The 24,978-nt window shown below is 45.2% G+C and overlaps 1 protein-coding gene across 1 annotated transcript in view; it reads left to right on the forward strand.

Moving 5' to 3' along the window:
- Window positions 1–24,978, forward strand: part of LOC111141642 (solute carrier family 24 member 3) — a 486,337-nt gene that overhangs the window by 433,435 nt on the left and 27,924 nt on the right. Inside the window, exons 8-14 of the mRNA XM_022494365.1 lie at window positions 865–890; window positions 7,877–7,930; window positions 13,097–13,230; window positions 15,153–15,313; window positions 16,048–16,318; window positions 23,128–23,294; window positions 24,425–24,539. Coding sequence (XP_022350073.1) covers window positions 865–890; window positions 7,877–7,930; window positions 13,097–13,230; window positions 15,153–15,313; window positions 16,048–16,318; window positions 23,128–23,294; window positions 24,425–24,539 — 928 coding nt within the window. The remainder of the gene's footprint in view (window positions 1–864; window positions 891–7,876; window positions 7,931–13,096; window positions 13,231–15,152; window positions 15,314–16,047; window positions 16,319–23,127; window positions 23,295–24,424; window positions 24,540–24,978) is intronic.

A 24,978-nucleotide genomic window follows, 5' to 3' on the forward strand; every position in this document is an offset into this window, starting at 1 on the left:
CCACTCTTTCCCCCAAAGTGAGAAGTGATTTGGGCTCTGGCTTAAGCGAATTCAATCGTTGCTGTGCTTTCCCTTTGGATCCTAGCTGATCCGGGGGGACACCTCCGTTTGGCACTGGTCCATCTTTCCAGCCACCTCTGACCCTCGCGAATCTCCTTGGAACGAACGGGCAGGCCCATGGCCCAGGGCACTGGCAAGCCTGCGATGCCCCCTGGGGCTTGTCACTGAGCTGATTTCCCACCCTTTGCACAGGGCGGCAAGCCAAGCGGAATCTCTGCTTCTGGTTGTGATGCAGAGTTTCCTTTGAAAATGAACTCTTTTAAGGAAACAAACAAAAAAGTAGGTCAACCAAAAGAAAAACGTTGAGTACACAGAAGTCCGAGGGCTTGCCTAAAAGCTGGAAGGCGCTGTAGAGAGCCCCGAGACGTGCAAACGTCTTACAGGCGGCCCCCAGTTCCTGATGTTTGGAAGCACCTGCCAGGCTCCCCTAGCCCCTTCCGGATCTAAAATTCGACAGCGCCTCGTGCTCCGCACAGAAAGGTGGTCATGCTTCCCAGTCTGTCCACCGCTGGACAGAAGTTGCAAAAAGGAAGGGATTACCCGGTGCTTCTCCCCTCCGCAACACGCCGCCCCAGCTTGCCAACAACACCTCCTTCCGCTAACTGTAGCAGGAAGCGGAACCAGCACAGAGGGAAGTTGGTCGGCAGATCCTCGGTGTTGCAGGCCAGTCCCAGGCTGATTCCTGCCAAACTGGCTACGTGGGTGGGCGACGCGCATGCGTGTGCGTGCAGACCTCGCGTGTGCGCGCGCACATGTGTGTGCATGTCTAATTGTCCTTTGTATTTATTTATTTTTTTTTTACAGTTCATTTATGATGAACAAGTTTCCTGGTAAGTACCTCCTTTTCCCTTCCAGTTCCCCCTGGCTGTATGGCGGAGGCGAATATATATTGAAGACTAGAGTCAGGGTTGAAGAAAGAAAGGGGAATGTCCTGGCAGCTTGGAACAACTAGCCCTCCTTGGGACCTCCCTGTGGACCTCAACAAAGACATTAGATCAGCTTTCACAGAGCAGAGACCTTCCCCTCCACCCCGCCCCTCCCGGCCCGGGGTGGTGGCCTTCCATTTGGGATGATAATATCCCATTGTCTTTGTCATCCAGGTGAGAGGGGGTGATTTAACGGGGCTTTCTGCAGTCAGCCATTTCCTGGTCCTTACAGATCTTGTGCAGACTGTGTTGGCATATTCCAAATACCATGTGTGTTTCAGGAACCAGAGATGGAGGCACTTCTGTTGTCTTTTACCCATTAAAGTTCTATCTGACATTCAAGACTATCTTAGATCTCTGAAAAATCAGTAATTTTTTTTTTTTTTAATGGATAACAAAGCTTTAGCCAGGTTACATCTATGAGAACATTTACATTTGGGCCAACTATGCATCATTTCTCAGGTGAGTTTTGAGCAAGTCAGTTATGTTTGGAATGGAAATAGAAATTGAGTGCGTTGTGCATTCTTGTTATGTTATTCTTGAATATTTGATCTGTAGATGTAGAGAAACATGAAATAGCATCTGTGGGATAGTGTGACAGCATAGCTAGTAGACCAACTAGATAAGCAGACCAACTTTTATGGTATTATTTAAAGCTTAGAATGAGCTTTTGGCATATGAGCAGAGCCGTTTGTGGGAGTGACATCTCTTTGTCTTAGGATCTCTGATTTTCAGAATTTGGGCACGGCAGAGGAGCTTGCCCCATTGATGGTAAATGTGATTCACCGTGCCAAGGTGTTAAGTGTAGTTTTGCCAACTCTCATTCCTCTGTCCAGGAGGGGTAGGAAGGAGACTGCTAGGAGAACATGTTTTAAGGCACACCATTTTTATGTCAACGCATAAGAAATAAGAAGGTCTTCTTTGAGAAGCCAAGACCAGCAGGCTAAAAGGGATTAAGATGTCTGGGAGCACCTCAGGTCAGTGGTCAGGAAGAGCATCTTCATGGGATTTGTCTGGACGAGGTATCCAAGCATAGTGGTGACATCTTCTTCCCATGTTCTTGGGGATGGAGTGCAGCACAAGAAAACTTGCAAAACTATTCTTACTCCAAATGATGGCACACTTAGCATGACCCCCACTCTACCTTACCAAACAGTAGGTGCTTAAGTGTTGCTCAGTGTTGCTGCTCTTAGCTCACAACACTGCCATAAAGATAAGTTATGATTGCATTCGATCTCAGGAATTTCTCTGCTGTTTTTGCACGGAAAACCTTAAGAAAGTATAGCTATGGGTGGATTACTGTTGGTTTTTCTTAGAGAGAGCTCTCTTTTCTCTACCTCCCTGGCTTTGCTATGAAAGCGGGCCTATTTCAGTCCTTACCCTCAAAATGTCTTTTAGGATCTTTCAGATAGTGTGAAGCAAGAAAGAGAGAGGCTGTTTCCTCTACATTCCAAAAGCCAGATCTCCTGTGGATGTTATGAGGTTAGAACCCTGGGCCTGCACTGAAGGGCTCAGATCCTGAGGTCCTCAGGCCCTCAGCGTGAGCACCGAGGCTCCCACATGGAGAAGGAGACAGGAAGGCCGTGAAAGAATGAATTGCAAATTCCCAAGTATGTTTGGTTCCAGCCTGGGCTGGGTTAGAATCTTAGCTCATGCACAGGAGTAGCTGCAGGGAAGAACAAGGGGGAGGCTTCATGGCACCAGGACATCATTCGCAGACTGCCAACCTGTTACGTAATTATTGTTATGTGGATGGGCTAATGGAGAACATTCTCCACGTGAGTGAGGCCAAGAGATTCAAGTCTGCGCCACTGGACCATAACTGCTCTGGGACTTCCAGGGATCTTAGCTCCTCATTTAAATGCAAAATATATTGAACTTTAAGGTATTTTTTGCTGTCCATCAAAAATATTGGGTATTTTTCATACCCAACCAACAAACATTTGTTTTGCTGAAAGGATGTGTCTAGGTGCTGACTTCTCTCATTTCTCCCTTTTTTTTTTTTTTTTTAAGATTTTATTTATTTATTTGACAGAGAGAGATCACAAGTAGACAGAGAGGCAGGCAGAGAGAGGGAGGGAAGCAGGCTCCCTGCCAAGCAGAGAGCCCGATGCGGGACTCGATCCCAGGACCCTGAGATCATGACCTGAGCCGAAGGCAGCGGCTCAACCCACTGAGCCACCCAGGCGCCCCTCATTTCTCCCTTTAATGTCAGATTCTTCAACCTATGCAATTAGAACACAGCAATACTTCACGAATGCCTTTAATAGTGAATTCCATTCCTTGTTGTAGAAAACTCCATCATGTCCGACTGAGTTCAAGGGAGGTAACCAGTTCATCCCAAATCCTCAAAAGGAAACTAACTTCAGTTGTGTATCTTCTGAAACAAGAGTACTCTGTAGGACTAAAGGAGCCTCGTGAAGTACAATACGTAGGGGTAGCCCTTCCCCATCATCCACAGCTTAGATGCCTCTACCACTCCTGAATCAGCATTCTGCAACAGATCTCAAGCAGCCAGGAAAGGGCAGGCAGAAGGTTTTTACAGTGGAAAACCAGCTCTAGTGGGTTAAAGAATCAGTGGTTTATTTTTCTTACATAACAAGTACCCTAGCTGTTGGTGATATGATGCCTCCGCATTTCTCTTGGCCTTTCCCTCATGGTCTCAAGAGGACTGCTATTGTCTCAGGCATTGAGTTTGGATTGAAGGCAAGAAGGAGGAAGCAGGAAGAACACCTTTCCTCCTTGTACCTCTTTGGTCCCAGCTGGGTCTACGTTGACCAATAAATGGCCAGGCAGAATAGAATTACAACTCTAGACAGATCATTATTTATCCTAGAAGTGGGTCCACTCTCCTGCAGATCCAGGGGTCCTCATTTGCTATCTCAACCTCATAGACTCTCGTTAGCAAGCAAGAGGCAGGCGAATATATGTTTGATGCTTTTCAGTTAGGTAACTACCCCTAAAGACATTTAAAATAGAAAACATTGGAGATTTACCAGTTAGGATGGATGTTCACCCTGAATCCATAATAACAGCCCAACAAGACCCAAAATATTGCCAGAAGGAATTTGGAATATGTCTTCAGTGAGTCTGAATGCCTGACAAGAAAACAAAAGGATCCAGGTTGATGTTCTTGTTTCTTCTTTGAGCCTCAAGCTATAACTTTGGGAGAGAAAAGAGGGCCTGGGAACATGACCTGGAGAATATCTACCTGTATGGCACTTGGAACCAGCATGGAGTGTTCTGGACCACAGTTAGGAAAGCAGAGCCATGCCCTCTGGGTGAGAATGGGGAGGAACAGGGACTAAACCTTCCAATACAAGAAAGAACAATCTTGGGCATGAGAACCAGGGGCCAGTTGAAGGTGGTTCCAAATGGAACTTTGCAGGAAGGGAAGGAACAAACCCAGATCATGCCACAAGACCAGGTCCTCGGAGGACAGTGGATGGGTTGTGGTTAGGAGAGGCAGGCGGAGAACCAGCTCCAGGAGGAGTGGGGGAGAAGGGGGACAAAAGCCATGTGACTTTAGAGGTCTGTATTTGGAATCTGTCCAATTCCGCCTATTTCCTAAACACCTCCTGAATCCCAGGCTCTGTTCCAGAACAAGACACAGAACACAAAACCAAAGTCGGCCTTCACCTTGGGGCTCTTTGGGACAAGAGAGGAGGCAGACGGTTGACATGTAATCATGGGGTCATTTGGAGACACTCACAGCACAGGGCAGGGGCGGGGGCGATCCCTGGGACTCTGAGGCACATGAAGCCACGACTGGATCAAACACTCAGGCCCCAAAGCAGAGAGGACAGCAGCTAGCTAGTGTCAGGGCCTCACAGAGCCTCGTGTATTTCCTATGGAGGAAGCGCTGGGCGAGCCCTGAGTCTGGGTACCAGCAAGCAAACCTGAAAGGTCAGAAGAATCAGAGAACCCCCATCTCACAGGCATCCCCAAAATGTAACAAAACAGAATTTTACTTGAACATTGCAATGGAAGGGCTTGTTTTGAGGGGGAAAAAAAAACATTGAAAAGTTCTAGATGAATTAGAGAGTATCTATCTACCTATTTACAAAGAGCTGGACTTCATTCAGCCTAGCTGAAATAGTTCACTGATGTGGGTCTGTTTCCCTTCCTGAGTCTATTAAAATGCATCCAAGTTACATGGCATCCCTTTGGATCTCGAGAATCTCTGCCTTCGAAATGAACACTGTGACTAAGCCTCATTTTTCCTAATTAACTTTATGCCACACATACACTGGTTTCAATAAGGACAATGTTCAAAAGGTCTCTTGCAACTGAAAATGGATTTTAAGGGAAGTCTCATCCTATGCAGATGAACTGAGGGCTTCCCTGTGCTGCGGAGAAGAGAATAGTGGGCAGCTGGGGAGGGAAGGGGAGTCAGCTGTCAAGGGATCTGCTCTAAGCCTCTGGAAAATGAGAAACCAGATAGCTAAGGCAGGGGTCAAGAATGAGGAGTGTTGTCAAGTGACTGCCTGAAACAGGCATTAATAAGCAATGAAATAAACAAGGGAAGCACAGACTGGTCAGCAGTTTAAAGAACATACTCAAGGTCTTGTGATAGAGAAGTAGGTGTAGGCAGGGAAGACTTCTTGGAAGAGGTGACATTTCCGCCAGCATTTGCAGGATAAAAGGGACCAGCCAAGGAGTGAAGGGAAGACTATTCTTAGCAGAAGGAGCAGTGAGTGCAAAGACCCTTGGAGAAGGAAAGAAGCTTCTGTGTGTGCAAACGAAGGGAGGCCAGTGGGATGGAGCACAGACCAGGCACAGACAATTGGAGGAATAGAAGAACTGGGTTTTACAGACAGGAAGTACTTTTTGTTTTCTCTTTTCAAGTGTGTTGGGAAGCAGCTGGAGAGATCGAAACAGAAGAATGATATGATCCAGTAGCCTCACAGATACCAGTGTAGAGGCTGCTATTCAGGTGGCCTGGTGGGTAGCAGTGGGGAGGGCTGAAGCCAACAATTCAGGAAATACCTCAGACGTGGGGTTCTGAGGCATGTAAGGCAAGGGTCAAGGAGGGTTCCAGACTGATTTCCAGATTTGGAGCTTGACCAGGCAGGGAGTGGTCCAGTTGATTAAGGTGGCAAAGCCCAGGGAGCATGAAGCCAGGAAGTAGGAATTCCAGATTCTGCTCTGACGTCGTAGATGCCACATGGAGAAGCCGTGTTGACTGTGGGTATAGGCACCTGTGCCAAGGAGAGGTGTGGGGTGGAGATGTCAGCTGGTGTTTACAGCAGGAGGACGAGATGATGTCATCCAGGGAGAACGTGTAGGTAAAAGGAGAAGAGGGTCCCATATTTAGAGGTTCACCTGGGGAAGTGGGGGAGGTGGAGGGAAGGAGAAGTTAGGGGCATGACAAGAGGAAAACCAGCCGTGTGGCCTCTCAGAAGTGAGGAGAAGAGACTGTTGCATGCATGAGGACAGGTGGTCAGCCTTCAGTTGCTGCAGGGACATTGAACAGGGTGGCAGAGAACCATCCCTGGGCACATGCAGATGGAGGTGGCTGGTGCTCTGGACCAGTGTGTCAGGGGACGGACGACTGTGGATATTAGACTCAAGGAATTGCCCAGTGAGTGGGAGGTGCTACGGTGCAGGGCATGTGAGGCTTTGAGAAGGTTTGCTGAGAGAGGAGCCGAGAAATGTGGAGGAAGGTAGAGAGATTTGAACCCCCTGACTTTCTTCTCTCGGTAGCACCAAGAGCACGTTCTCTACCAGATACACATACACAGCTTGCATAGTGATTTGGAACCAATGTTTGGGATGGACTTACTGCGACAGGTGGACCCAGCTTCCCCTCCTACAACTGTCTCTCTGTTTTCCAGCACTTTGGGGTCATAAACACCACTACAACAAAAACCGTTCTGTGTAGCCTTTTTGAATTTGACCACATACTTCCCCAAGGACCAGGTTTTAGACATAGAACTTGAGAAGAAAACAGAAAAGGAAGGTATAACCCAGAATTTCTTCATAGACCACTCACCACTAACCTTTTCACAAAACCAGAATTACTCCCTCAGTTCTACAGCTAAAAGGGGAACTTAGAAATCAAATTCCTTGGTTTTGAAACTGGAAGTTACTAAAATGAATAAAGTAGGAGTATTCAAATTATCAGAACCTCAAGGTACATTTCATTGGGTTTTTTACTTTCTCTTGACCATTTTCCAGTTGTCCATTCTTATCCTTTCTGCTGGCACTTTCCCTGCCCAGGTGTCCTTTCTCCCTCCTTCCCTCCCTCCCCCTTCCCCCCCCTTTTTCCCTCCTCCTGCCTCACTTTCTCCCTCCCCCTCCATCTTCCTCCCTCTCCCTCTCTCTCCCTCCTTCTGCCTCTCTCCCTCTCTCTCCTTCCCTCTTTTTCCCTCCCTCCTCTCCCTTCTTTCCTCTCCCCTCTTCTCCCAACCTCCTCCTTCCCTCCTTCTCTCTCCCTTTCTCTCTTCCCCCTCCCCCTCCCTCTCTCCATATGCCTGTCTTCTCCTATCCAGCAATCCCTGGGTCATCCCTGTCAATTTCTCTAGTTTGCTCTTTATAAATATATCTGAATAGTTTTAGTGAACGATTAAGCTATGGGCGGGTTTATAAATACTGGCCTATAATCAGCAATATTATGGTAGACTTGTGCTCTCACAGAACTTTCAGTGAGTGAATGACGGAAGGGAAGGAGCATTTTCCTTTTAGGTAGAGAACGAAAGCAATCCCATTGAAAGCTGTGTCTACAGACCAGGAAATACTTGTAACCCGTCTGCACATGTGGCTTCTCCTCGCCCTGCTTGCCAGGTGTAACTGTCCTCCATGTGGCATGGATGTTTCGAGATCGGCTGGTGTGTTGCACATCTGCCTGTGATGACTTTCTTTAACTAGCCATTCTTGGTTTTACACAGGTGGGAGTCTTTAGTCCTCGTGCTGATGTATCTCATCTATATCGTCATCATGAAGTAAGTAACATGCCTTCTCGGTTTTCTTTCCCAAAACTCTTTCCTACATCGAGCATGACAGGATAATGTGGAAAGAGGAATGGAGGCAGGGCAGGTAGCAGGCTGGCTCTCAGTGCTGTTGATTACAGTCTCCTCGGTTCCCTCAGACCTGCGTGCGGCACTGTAAGTTCTGATCCATGGCAATAGCAAAGACCCTTCAAACCCCCATACAGTAATGGAATCAAAGCTTTAAGTGTTTAATTTGAGAAATCTCTCAAACCCTTTACCCCCCCTTTAATATCTGGCAACCAAGTTTTGGGCTGTTTTCACTCTCTTTCATAACAGGAAAGGAGTAGAACTCACTAAGTCATGCTTCTCTGTAGGGTGACAAAGATGGGACCAGAGCTAATTAAGAGATAATAAAACAATGGACTGAATACCTGCAGACTTGCATTATTTATATCATATTCATCACCTACTGCTGTGTAACAAATGAGCCCAAAATGTAGTGTCTTAAAACTACAAGCATGTATTATCTAATTACAGTTTCTGAGTCAGGCATCTAAGAGGACATAACCAGAGAGTTCTAGCTCAGGGTTTTCCTTTCTTCCTTGAGATTGTACAATGTTAAGAGGTTGGCTGGGGTAGTTGTCATCAACTTAACTGGGTCTGCAAAATGACCTGCTTGTGAGCTAACATTGGCTGTTGGCTGGAGCCCTCAGTTCCTCAGCATATGGGCCTCTCCTTAGGGCTGGTTGAGTGTCTCCACAGCACGGGAGCAAGTGAGTCAAGAGAGAACAAGAAGGACCCCCAGTGCCTTTTCTAATCTGGTCTCACAAGTCACATGCTGTCACTTCTGCCTTGTTCTGTTTATTAGAAGTGAGTCTAGCCCACGCTCAGAGGGTCTGCTTCACCATTTGAAGGGAGGGGTCTCAAAGAATTTGTGGATATATTTAGAAACCACCACTCCATAGGTTCTTTTCCCCCCCAGAGTCTGGGAGGCTTCCTGTGTGTTTCAAGAATTATATTGCTGGTGTTTCCCATACTCTAAAGCAAAATGTAAGCACCATGGCTGTGAACCTCCTGGTTCATCTTTTTGCCAAGTCCCATTGAGATGAGGAGCTCATAAATAATGCAGAGCCATTCCATGCTGCAGCTGCTGGACCCCATGGGAACTGTTTCATTCTAAATTAACCCATACTTTCCCCAGCATTTGTGACTACCTTCTCAGGGGGCAAGAAAGTACCACATGATCAGAAATCGCCAGTTGGATGTGTCAGGTAGTGGTCTGGAATTTGACATGACAAAGTGTCTTTTCTACTAAAGTCTGACAAAAATAAGTTCCAGCCACTAGTGTCCAAGAGACCTTTTTTGAGAAATCAGCGTGGCCACTGGCAGACATTTCATGAACAGTAAATGTAGGAGCTGGCTCAGCTGATGTCCACTGTGGGCTGTAAGTAGTTAGTGGCCAGTCCACTCAATATGGCATCCAGCCTTCACCTCAAGAGCTATCCAATGGTCAGTGTGGACCTGATATCTGGGTCTTGTTACTGGAAGAGGGTATTTCTAGAGTAGCCTGGTGTAGGATTACCACAGGATAACTGATGAAGAAATTAGTTATCACCTTGATAACCTTGGTTGTCACCCTGGTTATAACCTTGATTGAAGAAATCAATACTCACCTTCCATCTTAAAATACCAATTGATGGGCTCCCATGAAAACCAGAGTTGGCCCAAAGGCCTTTCAGAGTTTCTAGACTCCAAAAGGAGAGTCTCTGAAGACATCTTGCTCCTCCTTCTCTCAAATAGCAAAACCATTAGGAAATCAGTGGTCTCAGCAATCGGGGGAGGTCTCAACAATACACATCTTCTTTCAATGTGTTTTAAATTTGATTATTTCACTTTTTTTTTAATTTGTTGAGGCCCTGAGTTTGAGTTCCCCAAGAGTCAAGAGTCCTTTTCTTCCCCTTTGAAAGGATGAATTAGTTGATATTTGCAGAAGAATTGACTGTCTGCTGTATATCAAACATTGGTCTTGGGTTTTGAATCCAAATTTAGAGACAGCATATCCCATAGTGCACTTACTGGGGGCTTTACAAAATAAGGAGGGCTTACACCAGAGTTAGTCTAAAGGGAAAGAATGTTGAGGAATTTTGCTAATATGTATCTTGTGACCACTGCACCCCTCTACCAAGCCATCATAAAGCCCATGTGTTGCTGATAGGGCATGTGGACATTAAGATAACACCGTGAACAAATTCTCTCCTCTCCCCCAAACTGTGCCCAGTGTGAAAGCTAATGAGGTGTGTTTCTGCTGATGCCTCAACTTTCCCAGCCTGCCAGCTGTTCAAACCAGCAGGATACAAATAAAACAGGGAATGGCAGCTACTGTGCTCACAGAATTTTCTGCATAAATTCTGGTCGCAAGTTCTAAATTGAAATCTCTGCTCTTTAGCCATCCCTGTCCGCAATCAGAGGCTTTAATCATGGGGTTTTATAAAATCTGATTTATAAAATTGCATGCTCCACAATAAAATAGCTTCAGGGTGCAAGCACAAAATTTAAAACATTCAATTAAAAATATAAAACTGAGTACCAGCAGTTAAAAAACGCATATATTAGAGTTGTCAGCTGCCTCCTGGGTGGATGACTTTAAACATTCTGTCTGAAGGTCAAAAAGCAATTTCGGTTTGGCCAAGTAGATAGAAACCTTAAGGGAACATGAGGCATACCTGGACTTGGTGAGGATTGATTTCTGTACTTCTGGGTCCCTTCCTTAGGATTTGGTCCCCAGGTGAGGCAATGTAGTCTGGTGGTTGAGATCAAGGGTTGCACGTTCAGCCCGGCCTGGTCACACGTCACAGTTTGCCACTTGCCAGCAGCCAAGTTATGACGCCATTTTGAATCTGTTTCCTCGCTTACAAAACGGGGATCCTAACGCCTCCTACTGCAAAGGTTGTTCTTAAGCATGAAATGGGACAGCATAGTTAAGTTACTACCACTATCTAATGTCAAGAAAGCTCTCGTAATAATTCTAGGCATAGTGTTCTTACTTTGTTTTCCAAAGCCAAATAAATGTGTAGCACATGGTTATACTTTCAAAGCAAAGCCTCATGCAAGTTGGTATTTCTGTGGGGAAATGGATTTTGAGTCAAGATGATAGAAATTCTGCCTCTCCTCCATAGTTCTGTCAGTAAGAAAATGGGGACACTTTTTCATTAAGAAGAATTTGAATATTTACAAAAGCTGGCAGAATGGTATGACAGCCACCCCCCATGCTCATCATCAGCGCTGACAGCCAGCAGCCCACACCACTACCCATTTCCTCCCCGCCACATGGTGTGAAGCCCAAGAGAGCATGCCAACTCATCTATCAAAACCTCAGGATACGTGTGTAAAAGGACTCAAATTTCACATAATAACCACCACATCATTATCACACCCAAGATTAATGCTATTTCTTCAATAGAATTAAATATCAAATCAATATTCAAACTTTCATTGATCTCATGAATGACATTTTTTTACAGTTTCTTTTAATCTCCCAAATATTTTTTAAAATCAGAATCCAAATAAATCCCACTCATTATCATTGGTTGCTCAGACTTTTAATCTATGAATCCCCCCTCTGGTTTTCTTTTTCCTTGCAATTTATTCTTTGATGAAGTTGGGTTGTTAGCTACACAGTTTCCCACAGTTTGGAAATTATTGATTACATCCCATGCTGTGGTGTGGCCTGTTCCTTTGACCCCTGTGTTTCCTGTATGCCAGCCATCAATCCAGTTTAGGGTAGACTGTGTCCCAAGTGGCAGTGAGTTCTGCCACCAACAGGCACACTGATGTTTCCAATCACTCTGTCAGTAATGCTGGGAGCCATCCATGCACAAGATCTGGTCCCATTATTTCTTTAGGGTTGCAAAAAGTGATGTTCTGGTTCTGTTCTCTGCCTCATATAAAGCCTGAGAGTGTCCCAGGACTGCCCTGCCCACTTCCCTTCTCACAGAAACCATCATCACTTTTGACTAGTTTTCTAGTCTCCTTCATGCCATGGAGGATGAACCATAAGCTCCCAGGGAGTACAGGAAGGGGCTGTCCAGCTGCAGAGGGTCCCTCCATCTGTACCAGGATGGCCCACCCACCCAGAGCTGCTCTCACTGAAGAACAGAAATATGTGCCAGTGAAGCAGACTCCAGAGAGCCTGTAGCAGTAAAGGATGTGGAAGAGAAGCCTATGTGAGGAAATACAGCTTGAGGGGCCTACCAGCTGGCCATTTAGAGTTGCCATGCCTGGCTGCAGTTCCTCTGGGAGGCCAGAGATCAAGCTGGGGCAACATGTTGTTGTTGTCCCATGGCTTGTCCCATGACTAGTAAGCCACTGATGCTTTTAGCTATTTGAATGGGGCAAAAAATAGCAGTGGCCTCCAATGCTCTGGAAACTGCCTGGCTGTGTTTTCCCAAGAGTTTTCAAGGATTCCTCTCTGGGGGTCTTCTAATAGTAAAGGATATTTAATATTGTAAAAATATATAGCTGCCAAAAACATGCTAGGAATTTATATAAGCGTCTTCCCTTCCAACACAAAAGACTAAAAGAAAGACGACACAATGTTTTCACCCAATCATTCTGGAAAATCATAGTCCAGAATTGTTTCCTAAAGCCATCCACCTTACCTGGAATTGTGGCCCACTATGTACAGAGATTCCCAGGACCACAACCTATGGTTTTAGAAAACCAAACAGAGACCTAGAGTGCCAGTTGGCCTGTAGCCCGCAGACCATGACGCACTGGGACTGGGCAGCAGTATGGATGTGACACTTTCTCCTTCCCCCACCCAGCACGCCCTTCAAAGGGGTGTGTCCTGGAGACATGGCCAAGAGAAAGTAGACCTTGTCCATCCTGCTAAGTCTCATCATGGCCCTTCCAAGCATGGACTGTGAGCAAGGGAGTTCAATCCCACAATGCCACCACTGACCTTGAATATTTGCAAAGAAAGAAGTATGTCTCTATTTACTTATGTGATGTTGGTTTTATTTTCACTCACTCAGAAAATAGGACAGATTGCATTTCTCCATGGGGACATGAATACAGAATAATGATAACTTGAAGTATGGGGTCCCCTACAATGTGCCTGCACTGACAGCTGCAGGACACACAGGCTGATGGGCTTCTTCTGCTCATTGCTTTGTTCAGATATAATGCTTGCATCCATCAGTGCTTCGAAAGGAGGACGAAAAGTGCTGGAAACATGGTCAATGGCTTGGCCAACAATGCTGAAATTGACGACAGCAGCAACTGTGACGCAACTGTGGTGCTACTGAAGAAAGGTACCTGCGGACAACCTGGGTCCCAGGAGGGAGCGCTGGGAGGATGCCTGGCTGCCCACCTTCAGGCACACCCCTGGAGTACTGTGGCTGGGCCAGTGGGAGGCTGCCTGCCCCAGAGGAGACCAAGGGAGAGAAGCTTCCAGGCCACCCTGCCTCCCTTTGGATACATCTTCGGGCAGGCATACCCGGTGATGAGCTGCCTGGGAAACTTCATTGGGCAAAACATTTGCTGGCAGTGACACAGGGGATTTAGGACAGGACAATAAAGGAGACAAGACCAGGGGTCTTGAGGTATTGACTCTGTCACATTTGGGCTATCTGACTGTGAAGCCAATTAATAATCCTTTCTGAACCTCAATTTTTTCTTCTGCAAAATGGGGATAATTGTAATGAGTAAAGGGGATAAAGTATATAAATTACCCCATTAGTGATAGTTGCTATTAGTATATTATTATATCCACATTCTTTTTCAGGCTACATTACCTCTGTATCCAGGCTGCAAAATAACAGAAAATTGCTGCCCCTCCTTTTTTCGAAGTAATTCTTGTATTCAATAGATTCTCATTAAGCAATTGATACACTGAGAGAACTAAGAAAGTGCTCCCTAATAAAAAATATTCTTTCTTAGAGGAACACAGAAATTTATCATTTACTTTTGCCTTAGAATGTGTTTGGTTTTTCAATTTCTTTTAACCTTCTCTAAAAATGTGTGGGTTTATTTCTTCTTGGTCTCATATGGTTGCTTTGCAGGAAAAACAAAAGAAATTTGAAAATCTATAGGTTATTCAAATCTGAGTTTTAAATCTGAGGTAATTATTAGAATTTGAAAATCAATTATTTGATAAACTTTTCTAATTATGTTTAGCAAAAGACTTAAGTATTCAGTGCCATCCCACAAAAGGATTTCATTGAATCTCTTCTCTTCTGGATAGTTTATAACCATTAAAGGAATACTCTTAGGAAACCAAAAAGAGCTACCTCATATTAGTCCATGTTTCCAGAGATCATTTCATGATTTAGTGGCTTGGAAAACAGGGGTGACCACCAGCAGAGTGTGTGGCTAGACACCTATGAGCTGTGTGCTCATATCGCATGTTTGTAGAGAGGGTGTTGGGCCTTGATGAAACTTATTTATCAGGACTGCCAGCAAATGTTGTGTAACAGTTCGGGCCACTCTGGACCTTGGGCCTCTGTCATGTAGCTGGTTCACCTACCCTTTTGCCCCTTTGTCAGCCTTGCTCATAGGCTGGGCTGCAGCAATGTACTAATTCCCCACTTAAGCCCTCCACTTGGCACTAAAGTCATTGCTGCAGCTTTTAACAGCTCAGAACATTGAACATTGTTGACATTTGAAAGGCATAAAGGGTTACTAAAGATTATTGGGATCTTTCCTGTGCCCCAAGTCTGAGTGGTGGGAAAAAAATCCTTTGAAGATACAGAGGACTTCTCTTTCTTATCACTCTTTCTTACCATGCCAGTGAATGATGCTTATATTGTTTCAAGTCATTTCAAAAGAGCTATCAATGAGCCTTAATGGAAAGAAGAGTTTGACTCTTCTCCATATTTTGCACCTTGGATGGATGGATGGTTGGTTGGGTGGATGGAAGGAAGGATAGATGGGTAGATGGGAGGATGGGTGGGTGGACGGATGGAAGGAAGGAAGGAAGGCAGGAAGGAAGGATAGATGAGTAGATGGAAAGATGGATGGTTGGATGGATGGATGGATGGATGGATGGATGGATGGATGGATGGATGATTGGGTGGACAGAAAGAAGGATAGATGGGTAGATGGATGGATAAATGAGTAGGTGGGAAGGAAGGAGGGGCCGAGGGATGAAGGAGGGGAAAGAAGACTAAATAAATATCTCTTTTCTGCTTCTAGCCTCAATAATATCTTTATTTTATGTTTTTAATTTCCCTAGCCAATTTCCACCGCAAAGCGTCAGTGATTATGGTAGATGAGCTGCTGTCAGCTTACCCTCACCAGCTTTCTTTCTCTGAGGCTGGACTTCGAATCATGATCACCAGCCATTTTCCTCCCAAGACCCGACTCTCCATGGCCAGTCGCATGTTGATCAATGAGGTATCTGGGAAAGCACACTCCATTTGCCGCTAGACAGAGATGGGAGACTTTGGGAAGGGGAGAAAGTTTCTTGGTCTGAGAATAGAAATACCAAACTCTATATTTAACAAAATATTACCCCTCTGCTGCTTCCCAACATCTTTGCCCATGGCCCAGCTGTGCATCCTGGTTCTTGCTCTTCTCTCCACGTGTTGGAAGACATGACCAGGCTCCCAGTTATATAGAAAAACTCTTCTGTTCCCTTCCACATACCTTTTTCTTTTCATCTTCCAGTTGGATAAAGCTCTCTGATGTGAATTGGCACAGAAGTACTTGCTAAATCAAGGTTGCCTTATTTTAAAGTAATGTAGTCTCTGACCTGAATTTTCCTGTGTATCCCTGTTTCTGAAGTCACAGCCTTATTGATACACTAGTCCAGACACATCTATGTGGCTTTCTCTCATATGGTCCAAGGGATTCTTACAGTCCAGAGAAGAAAGATAATACTACAGTGCACAGGAATCAAGAATGCTGGTAGAAAACACTCCAGTGGGTCATAAAAGGTTAATCCTTCCTCCCAGAAGGAGGTTGTCTGAGTTGCTTCTTACTTTGAGGAATCCCTTAAGATTCACTGCAGAATCTCCTGGAAGCATCTCCTTGTCAGCTGCCTGAAAAAGATCCCAGTAGCTGGTGTTCTGGGTGTGCAGATCTACAGTTCTTCTGACTATGGTAAGAATGTGCCTTTTTCTTTCCAGAGACAAAGACTGATAAACAGTAGGGCCTATGCCAATGGAGAATCGGAGGTGGCCATCAAAATCCCAATTAAGCACACCGTGGAGAATGGGACAGGGCCCAGCAGTGCCCCAGACAGAGGCGTGAATGGGACTCAGAGGGATGATATTGTTGCAGAGGCTGGTAATGAGACAGAGAATGAGAATGAAGACAATGAGAACAACGAGAATGACGAAGAGGAAGAGGAGGATGAGGATGATGATGAAGGACCTTACACGCCATTCGACCTCCCCTGTAAGAGGTCCTATGTCTAGGCTGGGTTTGGGAGCTATTTTGAGGCCACTGAATAGATGCCTTTGACTTTGGTGATCTTTTTGACATTCGATTCAAAGAACTATCTCTATATGAACATAGAAATATTTATATTAACTTCTACAGTGGGAAAGACTCTGTTTTAGAAGGTCCAAAGATGAACAAGATGGGAACACTTGACCGTGGGTTGAAATGTGGGTTCTTTGACCAAGTATAATTTGTTGGCACTCTGTGAAGGAAGACTCTTAGCTTAGCTTAGCTGTTCTGTGGAACCTCTCAGGGCTAAGGAGGAAATGCCCATCACCCATGTTGGGAAGGCAGCTTGGTGCTCAAGACAAGAGACACATCACCCACCTTCACCCATCCCATTACATTTGGCCGAGGGACCTGTTCTGCCAAGGCCAGCCTTGGGGAAACATGCAGACTTCTCAGCTGGTCTTTGTTCTCCCAGTCACTTCTTGCCCCTTACCTCACACACCCCATTCAGGTTTCTCCTCTCCCATGACCTGCTTGTTTCCAGGACAGACACCATAGGAGATACAGATCCCAGCCCCAGCTAAGTCTCACACAGTGAGGCTGGCCAAGGGCATCTCCCTGGTATCTTGAAGGGGAAGCACAGGCATGTATAATTTTCAGGACCCCAGCCACCAAAGCAGTGTCCTCCTCTGACTGCTACCCAACAATGACTTGGCCATTGTAAAGACTTCCCCCCCCATCCTACCCATTCGTGGAATGGGTGGACCAAGCCCAAAAAATTCTACCTATTTTCTAGACCTTCCAGAATCTTCGACTGTTTCAGGAAAGTGCCCTGGTCCAGTGTGAGAGCTTAATAAGTGTGTGACTTCTCTGGGATGTTTAAAATTGCAGGAGAACTGAATTCTGGTGAAGTATTACTTGACCCACTTGAAAGGTCATTTAATGATAAGATGTGGGTGTGGAGTGGCAGAGTTCTGTGTTAATTTCAGATGTAAGGCCTTTCTGTGGTCCAGGGAATAGCAAGTGAACCTAGGATGAGAACTGCTCCTGGGTCCCCTCAGGGCCCCTCAGATCTCAACCTCATCAAGTGCTTCCCCAAACTAACTAGAGAATATCCACTCAGATCTTTTACCCCAAAGTCCCAACAGCCCAGCCAGAGTTAAGTCATTACTTATTAGAGGTTTATCTTGGTAGGAAAAAAAGCATGCTGGCTCTTTATCCATTTTGCCATCTTTGACTCTTATTTCTTGGCAACCTTCTTCCCTATCAACAGGACAAAAACATTTTAAAGATTAAGCAACCAGGCCCTCTATATCCCCCTTATGAACTTTTGTATTCATTTTCTATTGCTGTAGAACAAATTACCACAAACTGAGTGGTTTAAACCAACACCCGTTGATTAGCCGCCAGTTCTGTAGGTCAGAAGTCCAGCACAGCCTGGCTGGGCTTCAGAGGCTCCAAAGGCCATATTAGAGGTGTAGACAGGGCTATAGACCTTCCCAGAGGCCCTGGGGAGAATCACTCTCAAACACATGCAGATTATTGGCAAAACCCAGTTCCCTGTGGTTGGAAGGCTGAGTCCCATTCCCTTGCTGGCTGTCAGCCAGGGGCTGCTCACTGCTCCTGGAAGCCTGCATTTTTCACATCACCAATGGTGCTTTCCGTCCTTCTCACAATTCCGGTCTCTTGGGCTTCCCCTTCTGCTTCTGAGGAGCCTAGAGCAGGCCCGCCTGCCTAATCCCCTTTCAGGAGGTCGATTCTCCCACACAGCAGAGCATAGTCATGGAACTGATGGTTCAGCCTCCTCTTCACAGGTTCTGAGAATCAGGGCACAGACTTTTGGGGGTCTACGTCTAAAATCTTTGCTTTCAGAGCTCACCCTCAACAGCCCATAACGAAGTTCCAAAAATGCCTATTTTGCTAAAGTCTTTGACTGATGAAAGAAGCTCTTGGACCAGGTGAAGAGTCTGTAAGGGACCAGTGTTGGGGGGGGGCGCCCCAGAGGCCCCAAAGCCCCATGTACACCCTTCCAGGCAGATGACCAAAGACATGTGTGTGGCACCAGACAACTCATCTGGCTCCCACAACTGGGTCTCATTACTCAGTGGGACAAAGGGGCCCCTTTCAGGTCACTTGTTTCCTTTTTCTCACCTGAATGGGATAAATGCCAGACCTAACTGGGAGATTTCAAGGTATCTTATAACTAACTGTTGCTCACTTCCACTCCTCATCTCTGGGGTTCATTGCGGATGAAGTGGCCCGGGGCCTCCCAGCCACATCCCCTTGTCTCCTCGTGTGTTAGGAGACGTGGCTGCTAGTGTGGGCTAAGGAATCTCCACCACCCCACCCCACCCCACCCCCGCCCCTGAGGCACCCTGCATCTTTTGGCAATTCAAGCACCAGAGAAGAAAGGATGCTCTGCCTGGTCCTGCCATTCCTTGAGGTCTCTGCTTCATTTCAAGGCCCTGAGCTGCCAAGAAAGGAAGTGGAACCCCAGGTTCTTCTAGACCAGCCCTGTCACCAGGGCATCCTGGATAAAAATGCAGGCTCTGATTCGGGAGCTCTGGCGGGGAGGCCCAGATTCCGCATTTATCACAAGTCCCCAGGGGACACTGGGGCTGCTTGTCCGGGGCTGCACCTGAGGCAGTGAGAAGGTAACATCCTGGACTCACGCCAGCAATCTTCACCATTCTCCTGAGCCTTAGGCGAGCCTCATTCAGAACGAGGTGAGGTGCTGCAGCTGAATTGGAGAGTGGGTTTGTCCAGTTATCCTCTGTTCCCTCCCACCACCAAACCCACACCCCATTTCAGGACTCAGGAACTTCCATCTGAGCCTCACAGCCTGCATGTCCAGCAGCACCCGCTCCACTCCCAGGGCAGGCAGAGCCTTCACAGCAGTGAGAGGGCCAGCAGATGGCATTCGAGGAGTGGGAAGGACCCAGCCCCAGGAGCCCCACATCCAGTTCCTTTGGCCTGAAAAAGCTCTGTCCACATGATGAGGACATTTTTTCCCCCTTGTGTTAATCTTGTGGGGCATGGTTCTCTGTGTTTCTGTCACTCAGATATAGGGCTTTCTTCTCTCTAGGACTTGACTGTAGTGAGTGTAAGTAACGAATAAGTAATTATGTCGAAGTATGTAAATGTAGGCGTACCTAGGATGGATGGGTGTGTATACACATACACTATGTGCACATACATGTACATACAAGTGTGTGCATATATGCGGTGTGCATGTGTATGGTTGATATCATGTGTACATATGACATGTTTATTCATGCAATGTATACATTTTTATACTGAGTTTATGCTTTTATGGTTTATGCACAGATATTAACATACCTGTATTTTTATATGTGCTCATAATGTACATATGGGTTAAACTCATATAATATATATTCATATATATACCTATACATAGAAAATGTGTGTGTGTGTATGTATATAAAAATTGCACATGTATACTTATCTCTTGTATAAAGAAAGCCTTAATGTTGACTGACAGAAATGGAAATATTTACATATTTACATGTGGAGGCACCTGGATGGCTCAGTCGGTTAAGCATCCAACTCTTGATTTCGACTCAGGTCATGATCTCAGGGTCATGATATTGAGCCCTGCATCAGGCTCTGTACTGGACGTGGATAAGATTCTCTCTCTCCCTCTCTCCCCCCAACCCCGGCTTGCATGCTCTCTCTCTCTCTAAAAAAAAAAAAAGAAAGAAAGAAAGGAAGAAAGAAAAGAAAAGAAAAGAAATATTTCCATGTGTACATAGGCAAACATACTTCCACAGAAAAAGACTGAAAAGAAATATACCAAAATATGAGTGTGTTTCTCCAGGTGGAATTCTTTTTTTATTTTTTCTAGATTTTCCATTCTAAAACACTGCGTTTTTATTGCCTATGTAGTTAGAGAAAATTGATATATTTAACTCCAGGTCTATAAGAATGAGCAATGACTTTTTCTTCTCAATAGAAGTAAACTTCTGTAAAAACTCAATAAGGAATACAACTTAAGGACAGGTCTTTTGCTTTTTGGAGCCAAGTCATACTCAAAGGGATACTATAATGCTCCGAGTCCTCACTTCACGTCCCTGACTTCATCTCCCAGCTGCTGGCTCCTTTCCAAGGAATCACATAATCTTGGGTATATCAGGTTCGTGCTCAGGGAGTTTGGTTTTCTTAGCTCTGTCCTCAGCACCCGGAACAGCACCTGGCACAGACTGGCCTTGGGGGTGGGGTGGGGTGCAATTCAAAGAATATTTGTTAAGTGAAGAAATAAACCTGTCCCCTGGGGGACTAGAGGCAGACCACATAGCAATGGAAGAAAAGATGGGAAAATGTCCAGAAATACTGTTGACTCAGTTTTTCCTTGAAACATTTTACCCCTTTTTTCAGAAACAGAAATTTAGGCCAGCTAAAATGTGCACATACATTAACATTCCTGTGTTTATATGTGCATATAATATACATAGAGGCTAAATCCACATAGTATATATGTAAGTTATATGCACCTATGCATAGTATAAGTTGTACATATATTAACCCTTGCATGAAGAAAGACTCACTGTTGACTAATAGAAATAGAAACATTTACAAAGGATGTAGGTAAACACACTTTCAGTGGGAAAAAAAAGACTAAAAGAACACACCAAAATATAAGTACGTTCCTTATCTGACTGCTCCTCAAAATCACTTAAAAAGCACATTTCTGTATCACTTGGTTTGCTCAAGGAGTTATATTTGTTACATTACACTTAAAAAAGTAACTTCCAGATGACACTGATTGAGTTTCTACTGTAAGTTTGTGGTTACAGTGGAGCTGTAACTTAGAGAAAATATCTGTATCATGAAATGGAGAAAACTGTTTTCTAGATATATGGCCCCTCCAGGGTCAAGTCAGACTTTTCTAAAGCAGCTGAGAGAAAAAACTCAAAATTCATTGGTGCCAACGTATATTGCTTACAGTTCTACTGAATCAATATCATTTTCTAAGCTCCCACAGTCTTAAGTTCCAATTTCATTTTTCTTCCCTTGTCCTTTTTTTTATTACTATTTTCTGAAGAAAGACAAAGCCAGATTGTAGTCATTTCTCTTCCCATTCGTGTGTTTCTTTGTAACTTTGATTGGGTGTGTGTTTTAAACTGGACCAAGTCTCTCTGTGTAAGGGCATCCGGAGGACTGCAAGGCCTGTGAGGGGATTGCCCGATGAAAAAATGACATCACCACGTTACAGGCTTTAGGAGCATGCCGAATTCCAGGATGCCTTTGAGATCCAAGGGTCTGACGATAATGGTGGACTCCACAACATTTGGAAGCCCCTCACAAAAAAACCCTGACCGCTTTCTTGCTTAGAAATCCAGCCAAACAGTCTCAAGATTGTCACCATCCGTTCCCAGCTCTGTATCTGCATAGCAGCTAATTGGAAAAGTGCTGGATACTGGCATAAAATTTTGAAATAATTTTCATTTAACATTTTATTAATCACTGTTCAAAGTGTAATTTAACAAATACCTCCTTCATTCTGATAGGAATATAAGATGAGATGATCATTTCGGAAAAGTGCTCAGCAGTTTCTTGCGAAGTTAAACATCTTCCCTGTGACTCAGCAATTCTATTCCTGGGTCTTCGCCCAAGAGAAAGAAAAACATGCCGACAAAACAAAGGATACAAGAATACCCATAGCTCCTTTAGTTGTAGTACCTGAAAACTGGCAACAACTCAAATTCCCATCCGGAGGAGAATGGATAAACAAATTGTGTATCCGTAGGATGGAAAACTACAAAGCAATTAAGAATGAACTCCTGACCCATGAATGAATCTCAAAAAACATGTTGGCTGAAAGAATGTAGTTGACTAAAATCACATGCCATGTGATTTTCTTTATTTAAATGTGGATAACAGGGAAAACTAATTTATGGTGGTAGAAGGTGGAAGGTTGACTGGAAAGAGGCTCAAGGAACTTTCTGGAAGGCAGAGAGGTTCTTTATCTCTATTGAAGCAGGGAGTGTATGCAATACATATTTCTTACCAGAAGTGTTAGCACTTACTCAGGATGTAAGGCTAAAGGAGAATTAAAAGGTTTGTCAAATCTGTGGTCACAAGGAACTCATAGCAACATAGTCACCAAAATAAGCATTTATGGGTATCTCTGAAACACAGGGCTCAGGCAACACAGAGATGATAAGATCAGGTCATCACTAGCCATAGCAGCAGGTATTTAGAGAACCAGAAATCAATGACTAATATGCAAATTCACTTCAACTTGAGATACAAACCCCACCTTGAGAACTTTGAAATCATTGTTCATTTCAAGGAGTTGACAATGTTGAGCAATTCCACTAGATGGCGCTGGGACCACTGACACTTTATAATCTGGCAAGATTTGATCTAACCGTGGGGAGAACAGACCTCAGGCCAACTGATGGTCTTCCAGCTCCCCTCCCTAACCTTCACCTGCATCCCCACACACTCCCCTCCCTTTGCATCTGGGAATCTTCCTCATCCTTTGCCACCGGCCACATGTGCCAAACCATCCTTCCAGCCCTGTATCCTCAGAAGTGCCTCATCTGTCATTTGGGTGCCTAACTAGCAGGTGAGCGGTGGATAACTGTTTTTATTCTGCTTGCTTTTGTATGCTAGGTTTTGCTGCTGGTGGGAAGCCATTTGTGTCTTTTATGAAAAGGACAATATAATAAGCCTGATTTCACAGGTCATCAATTAGGACGTAAATGTCTGGGGCAAGTAGCACAGAGGGCTGGTAAAACACAGAGATGAAACTAACTAATTTTTGTTTTTGTCTTTGCTTCCTTTCCCAGCTGGAAAACTGGAAACAGTGAAGTGGGCGTTCACCTGGCCACTGAGCTTTGTCTTATACTTCACTGTACCCAACTGCAACAAGCCGCGCTGGGAAAAATGGTTTATGGTGACATTTGCTTCTTCCACGTTGTGGATAGCAGCCTTCTCCTACATGATGGTATGGATGGTGAGTGTACTGAGGACCCACAGCATTGCTAAACCTCTTTAGAGAGAAAAATACCCTCAATCAGAGGGGACTCGGAGGTGAGGTGTCAGCCCAGTCACTGTATCAGTCTTCTAATGCCTCAATAAGCTGCATGACAAACCACCTCTGAACTCAGTGGTTAGAATCGCAAGAAGTTATCTTCCCGCTTACATACCTGTGTTGAGCGTGGTTTGACTAATCTTAGCCAGCACTGACTGAGGGTTCTCCTTCAAGCCATAACATGGTTATATGTGATTCAGGCAGCAGGGGGTTTCATATCTACTTCTTATGTTTGCTCGTTTTCCTTGGACCAGTGGCTACCTAGGGAATGCTTTTCTCATGGCAGATTGTTGGAATGCTAGAGGGCCAGTGGAAACATGAGGTGCATCCCAGCACCTTGGACCTGTGACTTCTGCCCAGTATCAATGGAGTGGGGAAAATCTATTCCACCTGCTCTAACGGGAAGAACAGCAGAGCCACAAGGCAGAGAACATGAAGGAAACATGAAGGAAAGATGTGAAGAATTGGGGAGTAATCATCCCAGCTGTCATCGTCACTTCCCTTAACTAAATCATAGTTTTGTCAACCAGAAGATAAGGTCAATGGACCAGGTGACCACTCAAGGGTCCCTTCTGAAACTAAAACAAAGATTCAAGAACTGGCATTGGTTGTGGGGTTCTGGCTCAAAAGAGCCTCTGCCCCAAAGCCATTTTAGGAAACACAACCATCCAGAATGCATTGCCTATTTATGACTCCACTTTTCCATTCTGGGGTATCCTAGGACCATCCTGAATTCAAATATTCTGTCCCCAAGTCACCCTTTCCCAGAAACTTTCTCTCAAGCCTCCTGCCTCACCTGAAAGAAAGATGTATACAATACTAATCTTTGGTTGGGAAACATGGGCTCCATAATTGTATCTTGGTTCCCAGACCTGCAGTCCTGGTCTGCTCTGCACGATGTTCTTTGCCATCTACATTGACACCTAGAGCAGACATTGCCCCCTGAGGAGACTGCCCAGATTGCAGCCTTTTGTGCTTCTTGGGCAGAGGATCCACTAGTGCATCAGGTTGACATCAGCCCCCAACTCACCACCTCTTCCTGCTTCTTCCAGGTGACGATCATTGGATACACGCTGGGAATTCCTGATGTCATCATGGGGATCACCTTCCTGGCAGCTGGAACCAGTGTGCCCGATTGCATGGCTAGCCTCATCGTGGCCAGACAGGGTGGGACCTCCATTTAGATGGGGACAGGGGTGGGCAAGGGAGGAAGACCTACGGGTTGGGGGGAGCTTTGGGAGATCCACATGACAATTACCTAGGTGATGGTTGACTTCAGTTCTGTGTCGGTCGAAAAGCTCACAGGCATCAAAAGAACAGGGAAACAAGCCAGAAGATCTACCCTTCAGAAAGGCAGAGACATTTTCTAGGTAGTACACAGAGGCCTTTCTAGAGGTAGTGTTACTGACCCCCTATTTTATTAAAAATAGTAATAAATGTAATAAGAGTTAACCTTTGCTGAGCGCCACACACCGAGCAAAGCTGTCTAGGTATGTTATCTTATTTAATTTAAACAACTCTGTGGGATAGGGAAGATCAGTCCCCCAGTCTATGGATAGGGAAACCAAGGCTTAGAGAAGACAGAACCCATAGCCTAAGGTCTACC

This window comes from Enhydra lutris, unplaced genomic scaffold (genome assembly GCF_002288905.1).
Source record: "Enhydra lutris kenyoni isolate GAN:26980312 unplaced genomic scaffold, ASM228890v2 scaffoldscaffold6, whole genome shotgun sequence".
Lineage (NCBI taxonomy): Eukaryota > Metazoa > Chordata > Mammalia > Carnivora > Mustelidae > Enhydra > Enhydra lutris.